The 22,962-nt window shown below is 41.3% G+C and overlaps 1 protein-coding gene across 1 annotated transcript; it reads left to right on the top strand.

Moving 5' to 3' along the window:
* Positions 1–1,626: 1,626 nt before the first annotated feature.
* Positions 1,627–4,128, top strand: LOC148023071 (protein RMD5 homolog). The gene has a single exon (XM_087696060.1). The coding sequence runs from the start codon at positions 2,027–2,029 to the stop codon at positions 3,185–3,187; it is 1,161 nt and encodes a 386-aa protein (XP_087552186.1). The 5' UTR covers positions 1,627–2,026; the 3' UTR covers positions 3,188–4,128.
* The last annotated feature ends 18,834 nt before the right edge of the window (positions 4,129–22,962 follow it).

Here is a 22,962-nt window from a genome sequence, read left to right as displayed (position 1 = left end):
CCCTTATGAGCTTTGATAGAATGAGTTAGAGGATGAAGCCTCAAAGAAGGGAGCATATCAGGGAGTGCTCGCAATATTGTTTGACCAAAGTAACTTAGTGCCACAGAAGGAAACCTTAATGGTTGAGCCTTGGAGAACCCTCCAACTCACTCTTAAGGTGAATGTCTTTGGACTATGGAATCCATTGAAACCATACTCAATGTTAGTAAAGATTGAGATCCTAGCATTTAGACTGCAAGCAAAGCAAGGAGTTATCATCCCAATCCTATGGATATGTGGCATACCAAGCACTCCAAACAAGGGGTCACCCCAAGAACTTCAATGATGCCTCTACTTTTGCAACCCCAATTTTTGTTTAAGTGTGCTAGCTTAGTCCGTACTCCAAAAGCACTTCAACTCCAAACAAGGCTAAGAAGAGCCAAAGAGGCGCCATATACCAAGATTGCACCTTCCTTGTGAAAACACAAGCTGAACCGATTGGTTTGTCTAAGTTCAAGGCAATCAAGAAAGATCCGGCAAAAAGGCCAAAGAAGATGGTCCAAGTACTTGACTTAGTGATGAGGGCAATGCATCTTGGCAAGTGAATTAAGAGACCCAAGTCTCTAAGGTCTAAGGCAAAGGCTAGGAAAAAGGAAGGAATTGTGCAAGGAGCAACCCAATGGACTGCCTTCCTTAAGGCATGGCACAACATGGTGAAAAAAAGCCACCATCCCTTGACCCCAACAATGCGACAACTTGGGATTGTGCTTACAAAGCTTGGCATACAAAGCCATAAGAATCAAGTCAAATAAAGTTAGAACTATGAAGTCTCCACTCCTCAAATGTATTTAAGTTAAGGGTGGACTAGAATGGAATAAGAATAAAGAATTGAGTCTAGATGGGTTGGCCATGATAGAAAAAGTTGTGTTAAGACCCGAAAGTCATAGTGTGACAGACACTGATCAGGTTGATAGAAAAGGCTATGTTAAGACCCTACTAATGAGTCAAGTCCTAGACCAATAGACACTGACCAGTTTGATAGAATGAGTTGTGTTAAGATCCTAGAATGAGTCAAGAAAACTGCTCTTAGATTGCTGAGGACAACAATCCATTGACCGGGTGTGAGTGTGGGTAAGGTAAGGGCTTTGTAGATATACCATGGGGATGTCTATAGATGCACCTATATAGGGAGTAGTAATCACTTAAGCTTTGCTTGGGTTATGCTTCTACATGTGATTCCCTAGGCTTAGTGGTAAACCCTCATATGTGCGGTCTCATGAGGGTGTAGTCTTGAGATGTGCCTCAATGTCATATCTTTTGATATCATGAATACAAAGGATTCCTAAGTGATATATCTTCTGTGTCTTTGGGATGTGCTATTTTTGTCTCATGACAGGTTATAACTTGAAATCCCATGAAAGTCAGAAGCAATACCTCCCCGGACCCTGCCCTATGCGCCCAAGCCCCCAAAGTGTAACTAGGTAGATAGGCAATGCCACTTGAGCCTAAGCTCATGATGATGATTGAATACTTTTAAGGAAAAACAAAGGAAAAGAGCCTCTTTTCCACGTGGGAAAATGTCAAAAATTTATTCTTCGGGATCCCAGAATGGCCTGGAAAATGGGCAAAGCCGTCACCCGACTTTTATTTTTTGGGTTTCCTCAGTTAAACAAAGGTTAATATTTTAGTGTATGGCAATTCTGATGGGGGTGGGGCGATGATGGCCATGGGAGCCTTGTAGGTCTTCCTGCGGCAAACGCCTTCCTGTCCCGAAAGAAAGAGAGGTACGTGCGCTCTACCTTCTTGTGCTGGCAAAAACGCATCGATTGCTTCTTTTCTACAGCTCGAAGGAAGAAGAAGAAGAAGAAAAGAAATAAAACAGAACAAGAAGGAGAAGAAAGGCAGAGGAATACCCGCTTGCATCTTTTCTACAACTTTAAGAAGAAGAAGAAGAAGAAGAAGAAGAAGAAGAAGAAAAGAACAGAACAACAACAAGAAAAACAGAGGCAAAAGAAGAAGAAAAGCCAGAGAGGCAGAAGTACAAAACATGGATCTCAATTCTGTCAAGGAAGCTTTCGACAGGGTTTCCAAGAAGCAGCGGCTTTCCGAGTGTAAAACAATGGAAACCATTGACAAGGTCATGCATGAGCTCCACGCCACCATAACGAAGCTCTCCGCTGCAGCAGATCAGGGTTCAGGTTTGGGGCTCGACGATGTTAAACCTGTCCTTGCTGAGCTTCAGACCAAATTGGGTCAAATGGAACCCCTCAATGACACAGAATCCCTGCAGAAGGAGTTGAACCTAGCCGTTGGAAAATATGGTAAGGTCCTTGACAAAACCTTTTGCACAGACATTGCTAAAGCTTATAGAGAGGTGGACTCCCAGGATGCAGTCATTAACCAGATCATTGCGATGCACTTCTATCGGCAAGGCCTGTTTGATCTCAGCGACTGTTTTGTTAACGAGAGCCTTGAACCTAGTGCTGCTGCACTCAAGGAACCATTCTACGAGATGTACCAGATACTGGAAAACATGAAGGTCAAGAACTTGGAACCTGCACTGAGGTGGGCTCGAACCAACCGGGAAGAGCTTGCTAGGAAAGGCTCCTCTCTGGAGTTTGAATTGCATCAGCTTCAGTTCCTGCAGCTCCTTCGCAAAGGGCAGCGGCCTGAAGCTCTCCAGTATGCTCGGAACCATTTCCGCCCATTCTCTGATCAACACATCAGAGATATACAGCGTTTGATGTGTTGCCTTCTATATACCGGTCGCTTGGAAAATTGCCCATACTCTGACCTGTTTTGTCCAACCCTTTGGGATGACATTGCACAGAAGTTTGCTCGAGAGTGTTGCAGTCTCCTGGGGCAATCTTATGAAAGTCCCTTGCATGTTAGCATCTCAGCAGGTGTGCAGGCACTTCCAACACTCCTGAAAATGGCCACAGTTTTAGCTACCAAAAAGCAAGAATGGCAGTTGTTGAAGCAGCTGCCAATGGAAATTGAGCTAGGTAAGGAGTTTCAGTTTCATTCCATCTTTGCGTGTCCTATCTCCAAGGATCAGAGCACAGCCGAAAACCCACCGATGCTTATGCCTTGTGGCCATGTACTGTGCAAGCAGTCACTTCAGAAACTTGCAAAGAGCCACTCTTTTAAATGCCCTTATTGCCCTGCTGAGGTGCACATGAGCAAGTGCAAAGCAATCTATTTCTGACAAACAGCCAGATAATAGAAAGTCTTTGAATAACAAGTCTGCTGGATATTTGTCTTTGACAAGTAGGTTTTCTTTTGTGAAGCTGAGCTTGTGCAAATGTCAGAGATCTAGAATTGCCAAGGACAGGTTGAATTCTTATGTGAGCTGTCATAGCAGCAGCTTATTTAACTAGTTTCCAATCATGATGATTTACCTAACCAGCTCACAATCTGGTGTATTCACTGCCTTTGGTTGCTCAGAGCTCTTTTTAATAGGAACTGCTGACTTTGTCTCAACCATGTATGTATGACCGTCTTTCCCTCTCAAGGAAGGTATTCATAACTTCCTCTTGTACATCTAATATGCTTGTTGTAATGACGTGTAAATTCCCAATCCCTGCTGGATTTCAAGCTGTAATAATGTGGTATTTTTAGTTCAAGCTGGTGTCTTTGCTACCTGCCGCATTCTGGTGTTTTATGATTGAGGGTGGTGAGTGACCACTATTGAAGGCAAGGTAAGTCTTTGCAATTTGCAGCTGGACTTGTGCTGTCTAAACTTTTATGGTGTGCATGGTAATGGGTTCAGCGGCAGTCACCTGTAGTGTTTTGATGATGGAATGCATGTCTGATCTAGTTGTCAAAGGCAAGGGGTGCAAATGTTAGTGAGTAGACCTCTTTTTGGAAAGTATCATAAGGTGATGATGGTGACGATTATGCATGTATGTATGTTCCTATTTTGAGCAACTAGACACAGCCATCACTTCTGTTGAATCCCCAAAACAGGCATCACTTATGTATGTTGCTCGTATTCTGAGCAACTAGACATAGCCTTCACTTCTGTTGAATCTCCAATCACCAAACTGTTTTCGAGGATGTGGCATTTGCTAAGCCCCTACTTTCTGTTAGATTGGAGAATATTTTGTTTTCTGGGTCTCTACAAGTGAAAAGAAGTTTTTTTGACTTTATGGAGCTGGATGCATGTGATTCTGTTTAAAATCTATATTTAAATTTTAAATAAAGTGACATGGTAGTTGCCTGGTCTGGTGCAACTTTTCTGGTTTTTTGTTACAAGGGGAGAGGGGTTATTGAAAGGGAAGATCTTTGTGTCCGGTTATGTGTTGATGTCTCAGTCGTGGGGGTGCACCTCACAAATAATTAAACATGTCTATGGATGGCTTGATAATTAAGCTTCTGTGATGATGAATCCTCGGTTTTATCACAACAAGCCAATTTTAGGGCTTGTTACCTTCCTAGTGAACAGTGCATTATTATGTTACCATTGTATATATCATTGCTTAATGCATTGGTTTCTATGGGCATTTGATGCACAGCTTAATGGGCATTTAGGTGAGCATTGGGCAGGCGTATTTCCCTCCTGTGGGTGTACTGTTATGCACTCATCTCCTCTGTTTGTATCGTTCAGCATGCTGCATCATTTGGAGAGTGGCAGACTGGGAGCACTCCAATGGTTGCCACAGTCCATGTGGTATATATTCACTCTGATGCTTTATTCTCTGTTCAATTTATTGTGTATACAGCAGTGCTTTCTCTTGCTTCCATTGCCAATCTTTTCCTCACGTGTTATGGGCACCTAGGATGCAAATTGTACTTGCAGCAATAATTACACCCCTGTAAATATTGTAGCTGCTATGTTTGTGGCAAATATGAGATATTAACTTGTGTTTTATAAGAAGTCTGTGCCTGCTGCAACTATTTTGAGTAGGGAAGGGAGCTAGTAAGCTAGTGCCTCCTTTTCCCTTTTCCCGATTTGCTCTGGGACCAATAGAGGTGCACAGAGAGTGGGATATGGGCTTAAGACAGCTGACATGGGGTGCAACTGTTGGCTTGTAAATGTCTTTCAGATACTCCTCCTTTTCTGGCTCTGAGCTGGCCCTTTTTTCAAGTCTCTAAGTGGCCTTATTTCTTCAGGCTGCTTTGTAATACAGGATATTCCCGCACCAACCATTGCAAGGCTTAAGTTTGTTGGATTCATGTAGAATATATTGTGTGATTGCATGTTGATTTCGCCAAGGTAAATAAGGTGGAACGAGTTATTGCTTACATTTGTCATTAGATTCATGGTGAGAAAGCTGGTAAGTGTTAAAATACTGCCCCCATTACACTAGCTTATGCTTTGCCAATATGAGAGCTCCGATAGGGTTGGTCAAGCCTGACAGTGTTTTGAGTAGAAGGTAAGGTGTTATTCCTTTCAAGGGTGCTGTTATATGCATGGAACAGGAAAAGAGGAGGATATGGGGATGTCCCAATGACTTATACTGGCAACTGAGGTGCAAATCCCTTACGATAGAACGTGCAGGACTCTTGTGGCCTGGTGCCTAGGGCCCTTGGTTCGTGATTTCATTGTGTCTTTCTAGTCATTGAAAGCAGTGGACAGGTCTTCTTAGTCGTCTTATGCTTGATGGCATTGTTTTCGCATTTCCCTGTCTTGAAACCTCAATGTAGACCTTATAATTGTATTTGAGACTTGCATGGTTGTGTTTTAAAAATGGAAATTTATGGTATGGTTATATGTAAAAAGTTGTTTAAGTATGGAAATTTATGGCATGTTGGATGTACAAAGTTTGAGTATGAGCTAGGTCCATCAATTGTGCGATTGGTGATAGAGATCTATTTGCTTTTAGAGAAGATACATACATAAAGCTATTGTTGGTCTCTTCATTTGTCCTAGACAAAAGCATGTAGGTTAGAAGCAGAAAAAATTTCATGATAAAAACACCGTCTGGGGATCATCTTCTACCATTAATAAGGTGGATGATTGCCCTAGTTGGCCTACTAAGGCAATTGCCATTATGTATTGCATATGAATTTTGTCTTATGGTAGTGTTAGCATGGCTCTTCCTTAACCTTGGGCTAATATTTCTAGGGGAGCCACACCTCCCCTACTTGGTGGGTCTTAAGGGGTGTTGTGTCTCTAATCTTAGGGAAAAAGATTTGAAAAAATTAAAAGCATCATCAAACTAATGCACTTACAAGTCACATGATGTCTATCTGCAAAGCTTAGAAGCACTTCTCACGTTGTTAATAATTATAGGGTGACCAATGCAACGAATAACGTGTGTTAGTACTAGGGGGAGGGAGCTTTAAAAATGTCAACGGCCTATTGATGATGATGAGGGTGAGACTATAATGCTTATTTGTTAACTTTTGCTATTTAGCAAATCTTTCACAATAAGGAATAAAGTCTCTTATTTTTAAAGTGCTTATCGAACTTGCCAAAGGAGAGTTCTTTTTAAAAGCCCTTATGACATTTAAAACTCATTGTGAGAAAGCTGTCATACCTTATCATTCAAATATTATTAAACAAAGATTTTTGATGCGTGCACGCACACACACAGTATGTGTGCTTTCTTTCTTTTCTCTCATCTATGTCGATTTTAGAGATTTTTTTCAAAACATGTTATTTTGAAGCAAACACATTTATAAAGCCATGTGTGGGTTTGTGCTTATTTGTACCAGTGGCATTTGGAAGTGGATTGTGTATAAATGTCACTAAATTGATTGCTTATTACGCATTCTCTATTTAATAAATTTATGTCAATAAATTAATGACTCACTTTTCTTTAAGTGTTGATGATGATCTAGCATGGCCATGAGACCATTTAGAGACTAGTATTCCTAGTGCATCACTTAATGGGGTGATCAGAGCATTGTGACAGGGATATCTAGTACATGTATAAGTTATGAAGGGGGAAAGAAGTTTCTGCCAAGTGTAAGAGTGTATACAAGAATCAAGGAGTTACACATAAATGAAGATGGATTGAGTTCTAAGAAGAGGAAGTGCATTAGCATTGTGTATATGTATTTATGTGTGCATCCGAGGACGTCGGGAACGTTTACTTGTGTGCAATGAGCATTGCATTCATTTGGGGTCATCCTCTCCCTTATAAGTCAAGGTTTTAATGTATTTCATTAAGAAAGACGAGAGATAATTCTCTCATTGAGAAAGATGAGACATATGATCCTCTGGAAGTGAGGAGAGAAGTGATTTTCTCTTTCTAAGGTCTAAAATGATATAAGCTTTTGTGTGGAATTCAATCTTAAGGTTGAGGCCTAAGGCAATCTAATGAACTCTCCTTATGTATGGCTCAAGGTGGTTGCATGACCACGAATTAAGAGTATAGTTTAAAAAGCTGGTTTTCTTAAAATAGACATGGTGAATCCATTTTTAAAAAATATATCGTGATAGAAAGACGATCTGTAAAAACGGCCCACTAGGATTATTGGAAACAATGATATCTACAACTTTTGTGTTGGATGTTTTTTCATTCGAGCAATGCACAGAGAGATATCTCAAAATTGGTGCTGCAGAGTAGGTCGTGGAACAACCACATCTTGCATGAAGATCAACCTTTCCAATCTTGGCACTCAAGTCTCTCTCCAAGAAGAGAAGCTCTTGAAAGCCTATAAAAGAGGAGGCTCTCCTTGGGTGCGGGAGATGTGAAGGAAGTATCACTTTGCATGCATCCAAGAGGAGAAGGTGCAAGTTGAAATCAAGTGTTGCGGAAGCTCTGCTGAAATCAAGTTCCAAGAGGAGAAGAGAAGGTGCAAGAGTTGCGAAAGCTCTGCTGAAATCAAGTTCCAAGAGGAAAAGAGAAGGTGCAAGTACTGCGGAAGCTCTGCTGAAATCAAGCTCCAAGAGGAGAGCCCTACATATATTGTGTAGGAGATAAGGAGACTCAAGAAGGATCAAAAGGTGCCAACTTCCAAGTTGTGCAAGTGTAAGCCGGTTGTATATCGTGCAAGGAACCGTGATCTTGTTTCCAAGATCTACAAGTAAGAACTGGTTTATGTGTAATGGAGGAGCTTGCTCCTTGTCAATAATATAACTCCACAAGGGGGGAGACTGGCCAATCTCTCTCTACATCTTTCTTTTCTCTCATTTGTTCTCTCTCTGCACAGCATAATATTTACCATATATCTTTTAAGTATATAAGAAAGTCGAGCATGTATCTTAGAGCTTATAACAATAAATCTTAGAGTTTTTTGTTTTGTCCTACATGCCTTTGAGGCATCTTAGATCACTTCTTTCAGTGTTCCTTTCTAGAATTTTCATTGAGCTTAGGTGTCAAAAGTACTTTACATAGTGTAATAGTCATGTTTCAATAATGTGTTTTTACGTAGTGTATTTTGAGTGATCTAAACATAATTTATTTTAGAATAAAAAGCACGAGGAATTATGGAAAGTACTTTAAAATAGCTTCTTTAGTTAACAGATGAGCTTCTTCGATAAAAGATGCCCAACAAGTTATGGTGTGGCCATACCCTTAATTACGGATGGATCACATTGACTTAAGTTTACTCCTTAGGACTTAAGAAAGTGAATTGAATAGCCTACTCAATTCACTTGCCTAGTTGTTTCACATTTGCTTCAATGTTGTATTTGGATCTCTCTCTCCTCGTCTAACTTGTTGTAATGTAGGCTCTATGTCATGTCTAGAGTCCAAGCAAGAGCACTTTGTATATCAGACATAAGGGTGATGCCATTGTGTTTATATAGATGATGTGCTACTCTCACATGTCCTTATGAGACATATTGGTTCTCCTTTAGGCAACTTTAGAGGCATTGGTCCATATCCAACAATATGAACTCTACCAACTCCCTATCGCCATGTAGTCTATGAGATGTCTTAGGCTGCTTGCCAAAACATGATACTCATAAAAAGAAAAAATTGACAAACTAAAGAAAGTACTACAAATGAGAAAGAATTTCCACTCCCTTTTGATTCATGTGCTTGAACTGGCAATGCCATAAAGAAAGAGATGATTACTCGTGATAGCTATATTAACATGATTGGTTACACCAAAAACATGTAAGGAACAAAGAGTCTCACACTTCCAACCTTTGTGTTCCTAGAAAGCTTGTAGATTTTCTAAGTCTTTGGCAATCTCTTGTGAGGACTGCTAAGATGGTCCATTGCATCTCGATGTCCAAGCACTCATAGGTTCCATAAACCAATCTTTGGAAGGACATGTACTGGGTAGTGTGCCTCCTATCTTTTGTGCCTTTTGCACGAGAGATATCACATATTATGAACCCTAAACCATAAACAAAAAAGAGTCACTATAGCATGATAGAGATTGCTCTTTGACACATGAGCCATGAATTGCTTGGTGGTGACCCTCAAAGACCATGAAAGAAGTGGACTTGAGGGGGCATGGGCCGCCTGGTGATGAAATTAAAAAACATAGAAATACTAAGGGAGGGTCACCAACAAGTGATAGAGGTTGCTCCACGAAAATGAGTTGCCATGAACCGCTTGTTAGTGACCTTGAAAGACCATGAAAGAAACATCCTTTTAAAGGGGGCATGGACTGCATGGTGACACTAAAGAAATACAAGGATAGTAAGGGAGGATCACCACCAATTGATAGAGGGTACTCCATGACACTTATGACCTATGAATTACATGGTGGTGACCCTCAAAGACCTTGACAATAGTGAGCCCTTCGTAGGAGAACCATTGATAAGTGAAAGAGGGCCCTTGGCCAAAATTAGGGCTAGAATCACTTGGTGATAATCCCCAAGCTCACAACCTCACAAGGCACATGAATTGGTGGTAATGAGTGCTACAAGGTCTCATGAGGGGGGGTTTTGAGAAACAAAGCATGGCATTACTGAGAAATAGGTCATAGGATGGACACTATGATCACATATATGATTTGATTAAGGTGGATATTGGTAGTATTGATTGACTTGTAGATTTTCTTCTTGGGGGATTTAATGGAGAGTGCGAGGGCTTGATAAAGGGTGTGAGGGCTTAACAGAGGACTCAACAAAAGGTTGGGTATGTAGTGCATGTAGAATAAGCGTGAGATGAATTGCTCCCACAAGAAGTTTTCCATGGTTCTAGCATCATTCTTCCTTGTGGCCCTCACCTTTGTCCATGTAGTAAGTAGCCACAATATTGTAGAATGCTTGGGAGTACTAGGTAGCAGGGCTGATAGGTCCCATAAAGTCTATTCCCCACTTCTTGAAGGGTTGGTAGGTGATTATAAAGGAGAGTCCCATTTTATCCTTTTTGATAGGAAGCTTGGTTCATGGGCACTCATCATAGTGTTTGATGAAATGAATTGTGTCTTTCAAAAGAGTGGGTCACCACAACTAGGAGTATAGAATCTTCCTCGTTGTGATGTTTGCATCAAAGTGTCCCCTTACAGTCCCTCCATGCGCTTCTTGTAGCACATCCTCAATTTTGTGCTCATATACTAATATTCAAAGAAGACAATAGCCCTAGCAATAGAGTTGACAAGTAATCATCTAATAGGGTAAGGTCTTAATCAAGAGATGAGAGAGTCGTGCATTTTCAATAGCTTTCTTTTGTAGGAAATTTTCAAGATATGAACGATGTCATCCACCCAATGGGGTGTGAGGTCTACCTTAAAGAATTGGGTTTCTTGATGAATCTAGAAAGAATGGACATTGGGGAGGCTATGATTAATACCAATTTCTTCTTCACTATTTGTTATATGAGACATATGGTTGGCAATAAAGTGTTTCTTTCCTTTGTGTACAGCTATGAAAAAGTCAAACTCTAGTAGAAGTAGAAGCTGTCTAGCAATGCATCTTGTAGCATAGGGCTTGTTTACGAGATAGAGGAATGCTTCATGGTCTACAAAACATGAATATGGGATAGCCAACAAGTAGTAGCGAAACTTCTTGATGGAGTATTGCCAATCCTTCCCATTCTATCATGAAATAGTTCATATCTGCTTTAGTGATTTGTTGCTGACAAATCTCACTAGGAAGTACAAATTATGCTCACCATGTTGGCATAACATGGTTGCAATCACAAGTTTGGAAGCATCATATATAGTTCATATCTGCTTCAATGATTTGTTGTTGCTAACAAATCTCACTAGGAAGTCCAAATTATGCTCACCAGGTTGGCATAACATGGCTTCGATTGCAAGTTTGGAAGCATCATATATAGGTGAAAGGTTATCATCCAATCTAGGATTGATAATATCAATGCAGTATAAGAGCCTTTTTCAATGCTTCATACAAAGCTTGGCATTCATGCGTTTATTCCCAGATAACCAATAGCTTCTAAAATGGTTATGCTATGGAAGCATAGTTCAACACAAAGTGATGGCAATATTCAATATGTCTAAGGAAACATTGAATGCCTTGTGGTTGGGTAGTGGGAGATCCATTATTACCTCGACCTTGGTATTGTATCCATTGTAATGCCATTTCTAGATAGCACATGATCCAAAATGATGTCATGTTTAATGCATAATTGGCATTTCAAGGGATTCAAGAAGAGTTGGCACTATTGACATTTTTTGAAAGGTGATAATTCCCTTGAGGTCTGAGTAATTCTAGGCAAAGATGTCATGATAATGCTCAAGAAAATACCCTCAATGGGTTCATTGGTTTGTCCTATTCTCTTTGCACCAAGTAAATTGATGACTCAATGTCCTTTTTTGTACCTTGTAAATTTTTTAGGGAGATCTTGTGGCTTCTTCTGGCTCTTGGATTTTGACTCATTGTCTAGTGTGACATTTTTTAGGTGTTTACGCTTGAGATGGATCAAGATTTTCTCCTCAGCCTTCTGAGACTTGGAGGATGGTGGAATTTCAAGATCCAAATCATCACTTCCATCCATTTCTAAGTTAGTACTTTCCATTGGTATAGTGTCAAAGAAGAGATTGTGTCCTGTTTGTTATCAATCATGAATAACTTAGAGGTGGGGATTAGTTTTATAGGTTGATATCCCAATCATTCATAACGTAATACCTTTGAATAATCTAGCCATCCTAGCTTTGATTTAAGTGTGACTATGCTCACATCAATAAGTAAGCCTTCAATCAAGATTTGCCCTATCATTTGACCATTGGTATCATAGTCAATTGAGTCAATATTAGTATCCTCTTTGTCATTGTTGTCTATAGGTTCATCCTCCTCGAGTTTGCTTTCATCCTCCATGTCTATTCCCTACTCTTGCATTAGGGAGACAAAGAGGTTATTGTGAGAATCAAATAGGTTATTCCATTGCAAGAAGGTGGGGTTGTTCAATAACTCCTCAAAGATTAAGAGATTGGCTTTGGTTTTGCCAAAGAAACACAATCCCACCATTATCTCAATAGCTTGTGCTACTCAAGCCTATTTATAGGAATATGATAGCCCTTGGTAGAGATTTGTGGTGTTGAGTCAGGGGCCATCATAAAGAGAGGCACGGAGATACATTTTAATAGAGGAGTGATTGTTTGAACGGTAGGTTCTTGTGTTTCCTATTGACTCAAGTATTTGTGGGATTCTTGGTATTGTGGTTCCTTCATGAATGGAAATTCCAGAGTGGCAAGTATGTGCATCTAGTCTTACTCATCCTTAGGATATAGGATGTATTTTGTGAGAGGTTGTTGGATAGGAGGCAATTATATCTCCACATAGCATGCTAGAAATTACATCAAGATCAACTAGAGATGTTTTCAGAGTCTCTATTTCCACTCGTACAACGTTCTTTTGGTTCCTAGAAATATTACCCTAGTCCTTGATATATTGTGCATTTTGTATCCAAGGATGTCCAAGAAAAAGATCGTAGACCACCCCTTTCATATTGACAAAGTTAACTAAAAACTACATCCTCAACAAATTTGACTAGCCAATCTTTCAATAGACCTTGTGGGAAGACTCTAAATTTATTGACAATAGTCAAACTAAAGTGGAGGGTTTGGTTGGTGGGTTTTCCTAGGCATGAAGCACATTTTAGTTAATTATGCTAACTTTGGCTCCCATATCTATGATTTCGTGCTTAGTAGAGTCCTTGAGGACTTCCATAGAAAGGATAACATAATGCTCTACCCCTTCCCAATCAAGTGAAATGAGTTACAAGGCATGTGATATGGTATTGATCACATAAATAGGTATTTAGGTAAAGCTTAGCTCCATTTCTTCTAAGGGATACATAGCCAAATCACCATTCATACCATGACACTTACATATATGCTCATTTATCATCCAATGAGACTCTTTTTTATGGATTTACATTCATCATTTGATCTCTAATTACATTAGACATATGCTTAATCAATGTCATAGATGGAGAGCGAGCTTTAAGTACAAACTAATTTGATGCATCCTCATAGAAGTAGCAAAGCTCCTATAGTACCCAATCAAGAGCATAATCATCACTCTATGGGCTATAAAAACCCTTCAATGTGGTATCTTGTAATTCAAGGGTGAATCATTTTCTTTGTGCATAAACTACTTTACATTGTTCTAGATTTTTTGTGTACACTTCATCATCACCATTATGGCCTTGATGTGGCTTAGAAAATTCATTTCTTCTCTTTGAGAAATCCAAAGCTCTACCTCAATCTATAATCCCCACATGACAAGCATCACCAACAAAATCAAACACAATATTACTAGGATGTAAATTAGTATGTAACCATCTTGCTTTGAGCAAATGGCACATAAAATTAATGTATGCATAATGGACACGATGCATTTACAAAATATATTTATTTGCACTATCTCAACACTCCTCAATTGAGTTTCTTTATCACACTTAATTTACATGTACCCCAAGTATGAAATAATCTTATGAATAGCCCATGAGATGGAGGAAGTTGAGCCATGAGAATTAGAAGAACTTCACCATTAAAATGTGGTGTGATGGTCCACAACGGATCTTCTACAATAGCTACAATCACCTATACTAGTAATGGATGTCTGATTTGCATCACTATCTTTGTTCATTGCTCTAATTGCCTTATGTAGTCTTTTCCTCGACAACATTTTCTTGCATAAACCTCATTGCAATCAAATCTTGCTGCTCCTATAATCTTTTGAAGATAACACCATAGTGTACCATTACTCTGATAGCCTTATGTAGTCTTTTCCTCAATAACATTTTCTTGTGCATTGTCTCATGTCTCTTGCATTCATCTCCCCCCCCCCCCCCCCCCCCCAACACACACACACACGCACACGCACGCGCACATGCACATGCACACGCACGCGCGCGCGTGCACGCACACACACACACACACACGCACGCACGCACGCACACACGATTGTAGATTTTCTTTCTTGGGTTAAATTTTGGCAAAGTTTTGGTAGGGTTTGATGATGGCTTTCTCGAAGCTCAACTCTTTGCCACTATGGTAGTTGAAAATCTCACAAATGGACATGTGAATCCTCCTTGGTCCTAGTATGAGGACATGCTTACTTTCGTGATGACATGTGAAGTTCTAGACTACTTGCAGATGGATCTATAAATCTAGTACTTCACAATTGAGTGATTGGAATATATATTGGGTGAGCTTTATCATGGGACTCTGTTTGGAGTACAACAAAGGGTTGTCCTACCAATGGAACAAGAAGCTATCATGGATGAAGCCCACCAAGGAGTCTTTGGTAGCCATTTTTCAAAAGAGTTAACTATTTAGAAAATTTAGTAGGCTAGATTGTGGTGGTGTACAATGCATGGTGATGTGTAGAAATGGATTTGCAAATGTCATTCATATCATAGGATATCTCTTCAACCAATTATTTCATTGGAGCCATTTCAAAAGTGGGGCCTTGACTTTGTCAGTCCAATCAAGTCAGCAGCGGCATGCACTAAGAATAAGTACATTCTGGCAGCCACAAACTACTATAAAAGTGGGTATGGGGTCTAAAGTATAATTGGAAAAATTTTGTAGCCTCCTATCTTTCTAAGGATATTCTAACCTAGTACGATTGTCTGATGGGGTTGATGATTGACTAGGATAGTCATTTTATTAATAAGGTGATTAAATGTCTGACTACCTTCTTCTTGATGATTCACAAGAAATCCTCCCCTTACTATTCTTAGGCCAATGGATTGGCTAAATCCACTAGTAAAACTTTGTGCAAGATTTTGACCAAGTTTCTGGAGCATCATTATAAGGATTGGGATAGTAAACTTCCAGCCATGCTATGGGCATATTGGACTTCATATAAAGTGGCAATTGTCTTTCTCCATATAAATTGGAATGTAGGCAAGAAGCCATTATTCTTGTGGAATTTTTGGTTCCCACTATGCAAATATTGGTCTTAGATCCAAAGGAATCTCTCTGTTTTTGGTTGGAGGGTCTGGCTTAGCTAGATGAAGACCAGGTTGATGAAGACTAGATTTGGAGTTCCTTTTGTTTGAGAGGTGTAGCAACTATAGAAATATCAAATGGATTGCCTATCCAAGAAGCGGCTCTTCAAATAGGGTCAGGTGGTCCTAATTTTCAACACTTAGAGGGGAAAACTCAAATTTCAATGCAGTAGGGGTAGCATCGGATCCAATGCCTTTTAGCTTATTAATATTCAAGGAAATCTTCTTCCTCATAATGTTATGGGTTTTGACTACAATATTCCTAGGCAAAGGTGTTGATGAGTCTTCGAACTCTCCGGTTCTTCAGTCTAAAAATGCATGCTTACTATTGTACTTTTGATGGTTGTGGCTCTCTAGGTTGTGGAAGCTTAACATGTCTATCCAAATTTTGTGGGTGGTAATCCATCCCTACTCCGTTGACCTCACCAAGTGACTAGTTTTGTGGTGTCAAAGTAAAAAAGCAATGGCCACATGCATGAAATCAATAACGTTGACAACTTCTATAAGTCCATGGACCTATGTGTGTCTTGGCCCTTATAATAGATAAAATTTGTTAAATTTAATGGCTATCAAAGTTCTCTTCATGTCTAGAAGGTTGCACCACAAAGAGAGACTTGGATAGCTAAGCAAAAGAAGAACACAACTAAGCAACAAAACACGCGTGGCATCACATGCTTGAGAGAGAGAGAGAGAGAGAGAGAGAGAGAGAGAGAGAGAGAGAGAGATGCTATTGCATAAGGGAAACAGGGATTGTGGAAAGAAGAAGATGCCGTATATGAAATAGGTAGTCATTAAAAAGACCACCCAAACCCTTTAGATGCCTCAAACAAATGGCCTTTCTAGGGTCTTCTCTAAAAACCCTTACTTTCCCATGAGAAAACAAGTCTTTAAAATGCAAATAATGTAAAATAAATTTTGATGGATTTTGTAATCACATCAATAATAAATTTATCTATCAACTCATAGCAGGTTTTTATAAAACATGAAATAAAATTTAGCATTTTTCACCAATGAGAAACCCAAGGTAACATTAAGGCATTGCATGTTTGGGTAATAGAATCCTTAGGCATGGTTCATAAGCTACCTATTTTTCAATGGCCTTGGGGAATTCCAGGAATAACAAGTTATATTGTAGCCTACTCTGAAGCGTGATGGTTCCTATATGGTTTTCTTCTTGAAAACCCTATTATGTCCACTTGTAGTCTAGTACACACACACACAAACCCCCACATGCACATGCGCGCGCGTGCGCACTAACACACACACACACACACACACACACACACACACACACACACACACACACACACACACACACACACACACACACACACACACACACACACACACACACACACACACACACACACACACACACACACACACACACACACACACACACACACACACACACACACACACACACACACACACACACACACACACACACACACACACACACACACACACACACACACACACACACACACACACACACACACACACACTCTCTCTCTCTCTCTCTCTCTCTCTCTCTCTCTCTCTCTCTCTCTCTCTCTCTCTCTCATGTGCATATGTTAATCTATTACTATTCTCTTGCATCACCTTCCCAAGGTATAAGGGCAACATCTAGGGTTGAGGATTAGACCTAAACTCCTAACCTAATAGCAAGTTTCTTGTCCTAATAGCAAGATGTACCCAAATATTTTCTCAACAGTCTTGGCATAACCTCCCCAACGACAAATTGAGAGCCAACCCATGGATGATCATTTATATGAGAAAATTCACAACTTGGAAGTAGACAATGTGGTTTTTGAAAAACTAACTTGTCAACAAAGTGGTTACTTGCTTGGTAGAACTAGAGGGAAATCTAGCAATGTAAGTGGCTAAAACCAATAAGAAAACTGAAGAAAAAGTTGAGGATATAACAATCAAAGTACAAGGAAATTGAAACAAAAAAGAGGACTAATCAACAAGTACAAAAGGAAATCAAAATAAGGAAGCAAGAAAAGTGACAATGTATGACAAACACCATCTTTTTAGTGATTAATAAAGTTCTATTGCAAAGGAAGATTGCATCTCATGCATGCATAGGTAGCCTCCTTAGGGATTTTAGGCTCTTCGATTTCAATAGCAAGCCCCAAGACTTAGTAAATTAGAATGAAATCAAATCCAAGCTCCTTAATCCCAAGAGCAAGCCTTGAGACTTGTTGGAGTCCATGTTGATAGGAGTTAGGTTGTATTTATACACACGTATTAGTAAAAAATGATGTTTATTACATTGTACAAATTGTATAATACCCTTATTTTTTCATAGTCACTAATCTTTTGTACAAAAGAATATTTTGTATGAAAGAATGATGTTTTAGTATAATAAATATTTAGGATTCCACCTAGTCATAGGCTCTTATTCGTTGCTAGAAGTAAGGTCTTCATTTTCCTTGATTTTTTTGTCTTAGTTATCCATTTAGAAAGCATATTACCACATTGTGAGAACATATAAAATCATCTTTCTTTTATTATCCCATTACACAAGGTTTATTGCATGTAATTTAGGCACAATACATAACAATCATGATAAGAAAGGTAGTTTCTCTTAATTGTTGGGGGTAAAGGCGCCTCCGCCGTGCCGCCCCGTGTATTACTACACTGACAGTACCCGCCACTGCACACTGCAGGTAGCGGGCGCCCGTCACGTCACTTTATTCTTTATTCTTTTAGTGACAGTTTGAATAAAGGAAGGCCCGGTCACACATTGTGACGGTTGGAGTTCCCATTTCTTGTCTCTCTCTTTCTTGCTCTTGCTCTCCCGCCATAGCTCGCGTGCAAGCTTCGATCCTTCTCACCTTTCAACTGGTATCAGAGCTTGGCATTCTCTTGCTCGAGCTCGACTCGGTGCTTCCCGACCTTCGCATCGACTCGCTTCACGCATTGGGTCTCCATCCCGGCAGCCATAGCCGACCTCTTGAGCTCCCGACTCTCCCCGGCTTCCCGAGCTCCATCCTGGCCTTCTTGAGCTTCATCAGGGCCTTGCCCTTGAGGTATTGCTTCAGCATTTGCAGGCATTTGAGTGTATTCTCAGATTGAAACAAGGCAGGAACAAAGGGCAGCCACTCTTCTTGAGCTCCATAGCTCATATCTTCCCTCCCCTTTGCATTGGGCCTTCATGGCTTGGTATGTGCCTACCTTGGGCCATCATTGAGCCCCCCATTACCCCCTTTTCAGCCCATGTGGAGCAGCAGCAAGTTCAGCACCAACAGGGCAGATTGCATCATTTTTTCCAGGCTGTGAGCACTCATCTACTTCAGCTCCACACTTGGCCATTGCTTCTTGCTCTCTACCTTGATCAAGAGGGCTATAGACTTCATGTTTGATGTCATTAAAGCTTTGGGCATTGGTCTTGATCTTTCGGGGCTGATTTCTTCAGATTTGGGACTGTCATAAACTGTCATAACAGGCTGAAAACAGGGCAGCACCATTGGCATTAGCATTTGTTGCTTATACTCCATTCCGGTTGTGCTATTTGATGCCCGTATGCGGTCTACATGATGCCTAGTGCCTTGGGAATGTATGCACATGATTATGCCATGATTTTGGCTTGAAATATTGGCTGATTTGGGACTGTTATTTACTGTTATACAGTGCTGGAAACAGGGCAGCCACACTTGGCATTGGCATTTAATGCTTATACTCTACTCCGGTTACCTTGTTTGATGCCCGTATGCGGTCTACTTCCTACCCGGATGTATTGGGGATGTATGCATTTGGTTTGACCATGATTTTGGCTTGAATTTGGGGCTGAAATCTACTGTTTAGAACAGTAAATACATGCTGGAATAACAGTGGGCTGAAGGTACTTTACATGCTTTGGCACTTACCTACCGATACCGGATGTATGCTTTGAGCTTTGGCATGATATCTCTGACATTTGGGGACGACTTGGAGCATATGTATGAGATTATGGGATGCTTTTGAGCTTCGCATTAGCTCCGTCTTCACTGGCATTTGGACCGACTCGGCATGCTCGTGGACCGCCTATGCCTCATGTCTCTGCTTGACAGTTAGGCTTTTGCATTACATGCTTTGGTTCGTGACATATGCTATTTGGTTCGTGTATGCCATACCGACATTTGGAGCTTGGATTTGGATGTATTTGAGCATTCCCGGCTTACTTGATCACTGATCTTGGTTGCTATTTGGATGTCATTGAGTTGACCGAGAGCTTATTTGGGCTTATGTATTGCTTCATGGTTAATACGACCGGTGCTTCATGTATGTCATGCTCTCTCGGATGCGCTTGATGCATTGACAGGGTCACTTATCACTGGTGCTTTCTCTTGGGTTGTTTGAGCTTCTGAGCTCGCTTTGTACGCCTTTTGTGCCAGTGGGAGCATTTTACATGCTTTCTTGACCTTTGACAGTTGCATGCTATTGGAGCACTTACATGTATTTGAAGCAGTTTATGTCTTGAGCAGCTACATACACATTGAGACTTTGGGATCATACTCCGATCTTTATGGATATGCATTGATGTACTCTTGGTTCACAGGATGCTTATGAGCTGAGTCTCATATTTGGATCTTTCTCTTTGAGCAGATACCTATTTGTGTCAGGTTTTGGCAGTTACAAGAACACTTTGCCTAGAGTGTCTGGGGGTGTGCCTTTCACTGGCAGATGTTATTTTGACATGCTTGGTGTTGAGCTCATGTTCTTTTCACTGTCATTGGCCTTGCTTATGTCCGTTTCATGCCGGCTTTGGACCTAGCATTGTTTGCTTGACATTGGATCCTATTTTGGGACAGTTTGCTCTCTAGACTGCATTCCTGCAATTTATTACAGCAACCAGTTATTGGTGGACTGAGGTGTACTTTTCATGCTGAAATATCCTGATTTGGTGTACCGCACCTAGTACTAAGTGGGCAGCAACTTTTGGCACACTTTGCTCACCCTTTGGACCCCGTTTTGGTCATTTTTGGGCAGTTTCTGCAGTAAAACAGCAAGCAGTTTTGGACTGTTTGGGCATTTCCAGCCTGCATAATGGCGTCATCTTCGCATGATAGTGCCATCTTTAACATTACAAAGTTGGATGGTACCAACTACTCTTACTGGAAGAGTCAAATATGGCAGGTTTTGGTGCAGAAATCTCAGATTAAGCCACTTCGGTTGAGTGGGGAGCAGCCTGAAACTATGGACATTGACGACTGGCTTGAACTTGATGAGCTATGCAAGTCCACGATTGTATTGTCTCTCACTGAACAGGTACATTATAATGTATTTGAGGAAGCACAGAGTGCATGGGATCTATGGAATAAGATCAAGAATCTTTATGATAAGAAAAGTCCGGCGAGTCAGATGTACTGGTTGAAGCAGCTTATGGATCTGCGCATGAAGGATAATGCGACTATGTCTACTCACTTGAGCCAGTTCCATGCTATACTGAAGAACCTGACTTCGCAGGATATCACCTTTGGAGAGGAAGTAACTCCTCTTTTCTTGCTTGGAACTCTGAATGAGTCATGGGATGTATTCCGCACTGCTCTTTGTGCCTCTAGTGCTACTCTAAAATTGGCAGATGTTGAGAGTGCTCTTCTTCAGGAAGAGGTGAATCGCAAAAACTTGGATGCCTCTCGTGGTAGTCATGCTTTGACAGTTAGAGGCAGGAATGACAGGTATGACCGTGTTAATGGCCGAGGCCGTGACTCGCAGAAGGGTCGGTCTAAATCTCGTGGTGGCAAGTCGCGTAGTAAGTCGCGTGGACGCAATGCAAATGTCACTTGTCATCATTGTGGGAAAAAGGGCCATATTAGACCACAGTGTCATGAGTTGCGCAATGAGAAGCGCAAGGATAAGGGGAAAGATAAAGTGCAGGAGAAGTCCTCTGATCGCAGCATAGTACCTGCGAAGTCCAACGTCAAGATTGAGGAAATTAATGTCACGCAGACTGAAGAGTCCGATGGTGGTGATGAGTTTATACTTGCAGCTAGTTCTTCTGATGCTTCACACTTGACTGAGACACCTAGTATGTATGCACAGTGCTGGTTATTGGATTCAGGTGCGTCCTTCCATGTGACGCCTTACCGTGAGTGGTTTCACTCTTACCGTACTGTATCTGGATCAGTCAAACTTGGAGATGACAGGTCTCTTGATATTGTGGGCTGTGGAGATATTCAGTTGCAGTTTTCCACTGGCAGTTCCTTTTTGCTCAGGGATGTACGTCATGTACCTGCGCTTACGCGTAGTCTTATGTCTGCAGGACAGTTGGATGATGCAGGATTTCATGTCTGTTTTGGGGATTCTACCTGGAAGATTACCAAAGGCAGACTTGTGCTTGCTAGAGGCGCCAAGGCTGGCAGCCTCTATCCTCTTGTTGTATCTGGGTCTTCTGTAGACCATGTTTTGGCAGTGGGCTCTATCCCACATGTATCACTTTGGCATGCCCGTTTGGGGCATATGTCTTTGAAAGGAATGAAAATGTTATCTGGTTTGTAGTATCTTCCGCCTTTGGATTATGCATGTTTTGACTCGTGTGATCATTGTCTTTATGGTAAGCAGAATAGGTCTACGCATAAGAAATCGGGTAGGCCACGCATGAGTGAGCCCTTGGCATTGGTACATTCCGATGTTTGTGGGCCTATGCCTTGCATGTCTATGGGTGGCGCGAAGTACTTCGTTACCTTCATTGATGATTTTTCTAGGAAAGTGTGGGCTTATCCCATAAAGCAGAAGTCCGATGTCTTGGCAGTTTTTCAGAGATGGCTTGCTCTTGTTGAGAACCAGACTGGGTATAGGCTGAAATGCCTTAGGACAGATAATGGGGGAGAATATGTCTCGCATGCTTTTGAGCAATTTTGTGATGACAGGGGTATTAAGCGTCAGTTGACCGCCCCTTACACCCCACCCCAGAATGGTTTGGCTGAGCGTATGAACAGGACTATTCAGGAGCGTGTGCGCTCTATGCTTAGCCATGCAGGCCTACCCCCGAGTTTTTGGGCTGAGGCAGTTAGTACGTCAGTGCATGTCATAAACCGATCGCCTTCCAGTGGATTGGATTTCCAGGTTGCAGAGGAAGTTTGGGCTGGTAAGCCACCCTCTTATGCGCATCTCCGTGTCTTTGGATGTGAGGCATTCTGCCATGTGCCCAAGGACAAGAGGAGTAAATTGGATCCAAAGAGCATTAAATGCATATTCCTTGGCTATGGTGAGTCAGGAGAGATGGGCTATCGCCTATGGGATCCGCAGGCGCGGAAAATAGTACGCAGCCATGATGTCGTCTTCCATGAAGACAAGATGCACAGGCAGCCTGAGAAGGTGGTTGAGATCCGCAGAGTGATCTTTCAGGAGGAGCCTAAAGCTCCAGCACAGCCAGTAGTACAGCCTGCAGCAGTTCCTCCACAGGGCCAGGATGTTGGACAGGCAGCAGAGCCTGCGGTGAGACGGTCTGCTAGAGATAGACGTCCACCTGACAGATTTCAGCCCTCTATGCATTATGTTTTGGTTACAGATGCAGGAGAGCCTTTCACTTATGATGAGGCTATGCGCAGGGGTGACAGTCACTCCTGGGAGAGGGCTATGCAGTCTGAGATAGACTCCCTGCATAAGAATGAGACTTGGGATTTGGTTGCCTTGCCTAAGGGCAAGAAGGCTTTGCCATGCAAGTGGGTGTACAAGCTGAAAAGTACCCCTGGACACCCCAAGCCGGCAT

The sequence above is a fragment of the Lygodium microphyllum genome, chromosome 16 (genome assembly GCF_053477565.2).
Source record: "Lygodium microphyllum isolate KBCC chromosome 16, Lygodium_microphyllum_v1.1.10, whole genome shotgun sequence".
NCBI classification, from domain to species: Eukaryota; Viridiplantae; Streptophyta; class Polypodiopsida; order Schizaeales; family Lygodiaceae; genus Lygodium; species Lygodium microphyllum.
The sequence above is the reverse complement of the archived record's forward strand: the minus strand, read 5'-3'. Positions and strand labels throughout refer to the sequence as shown.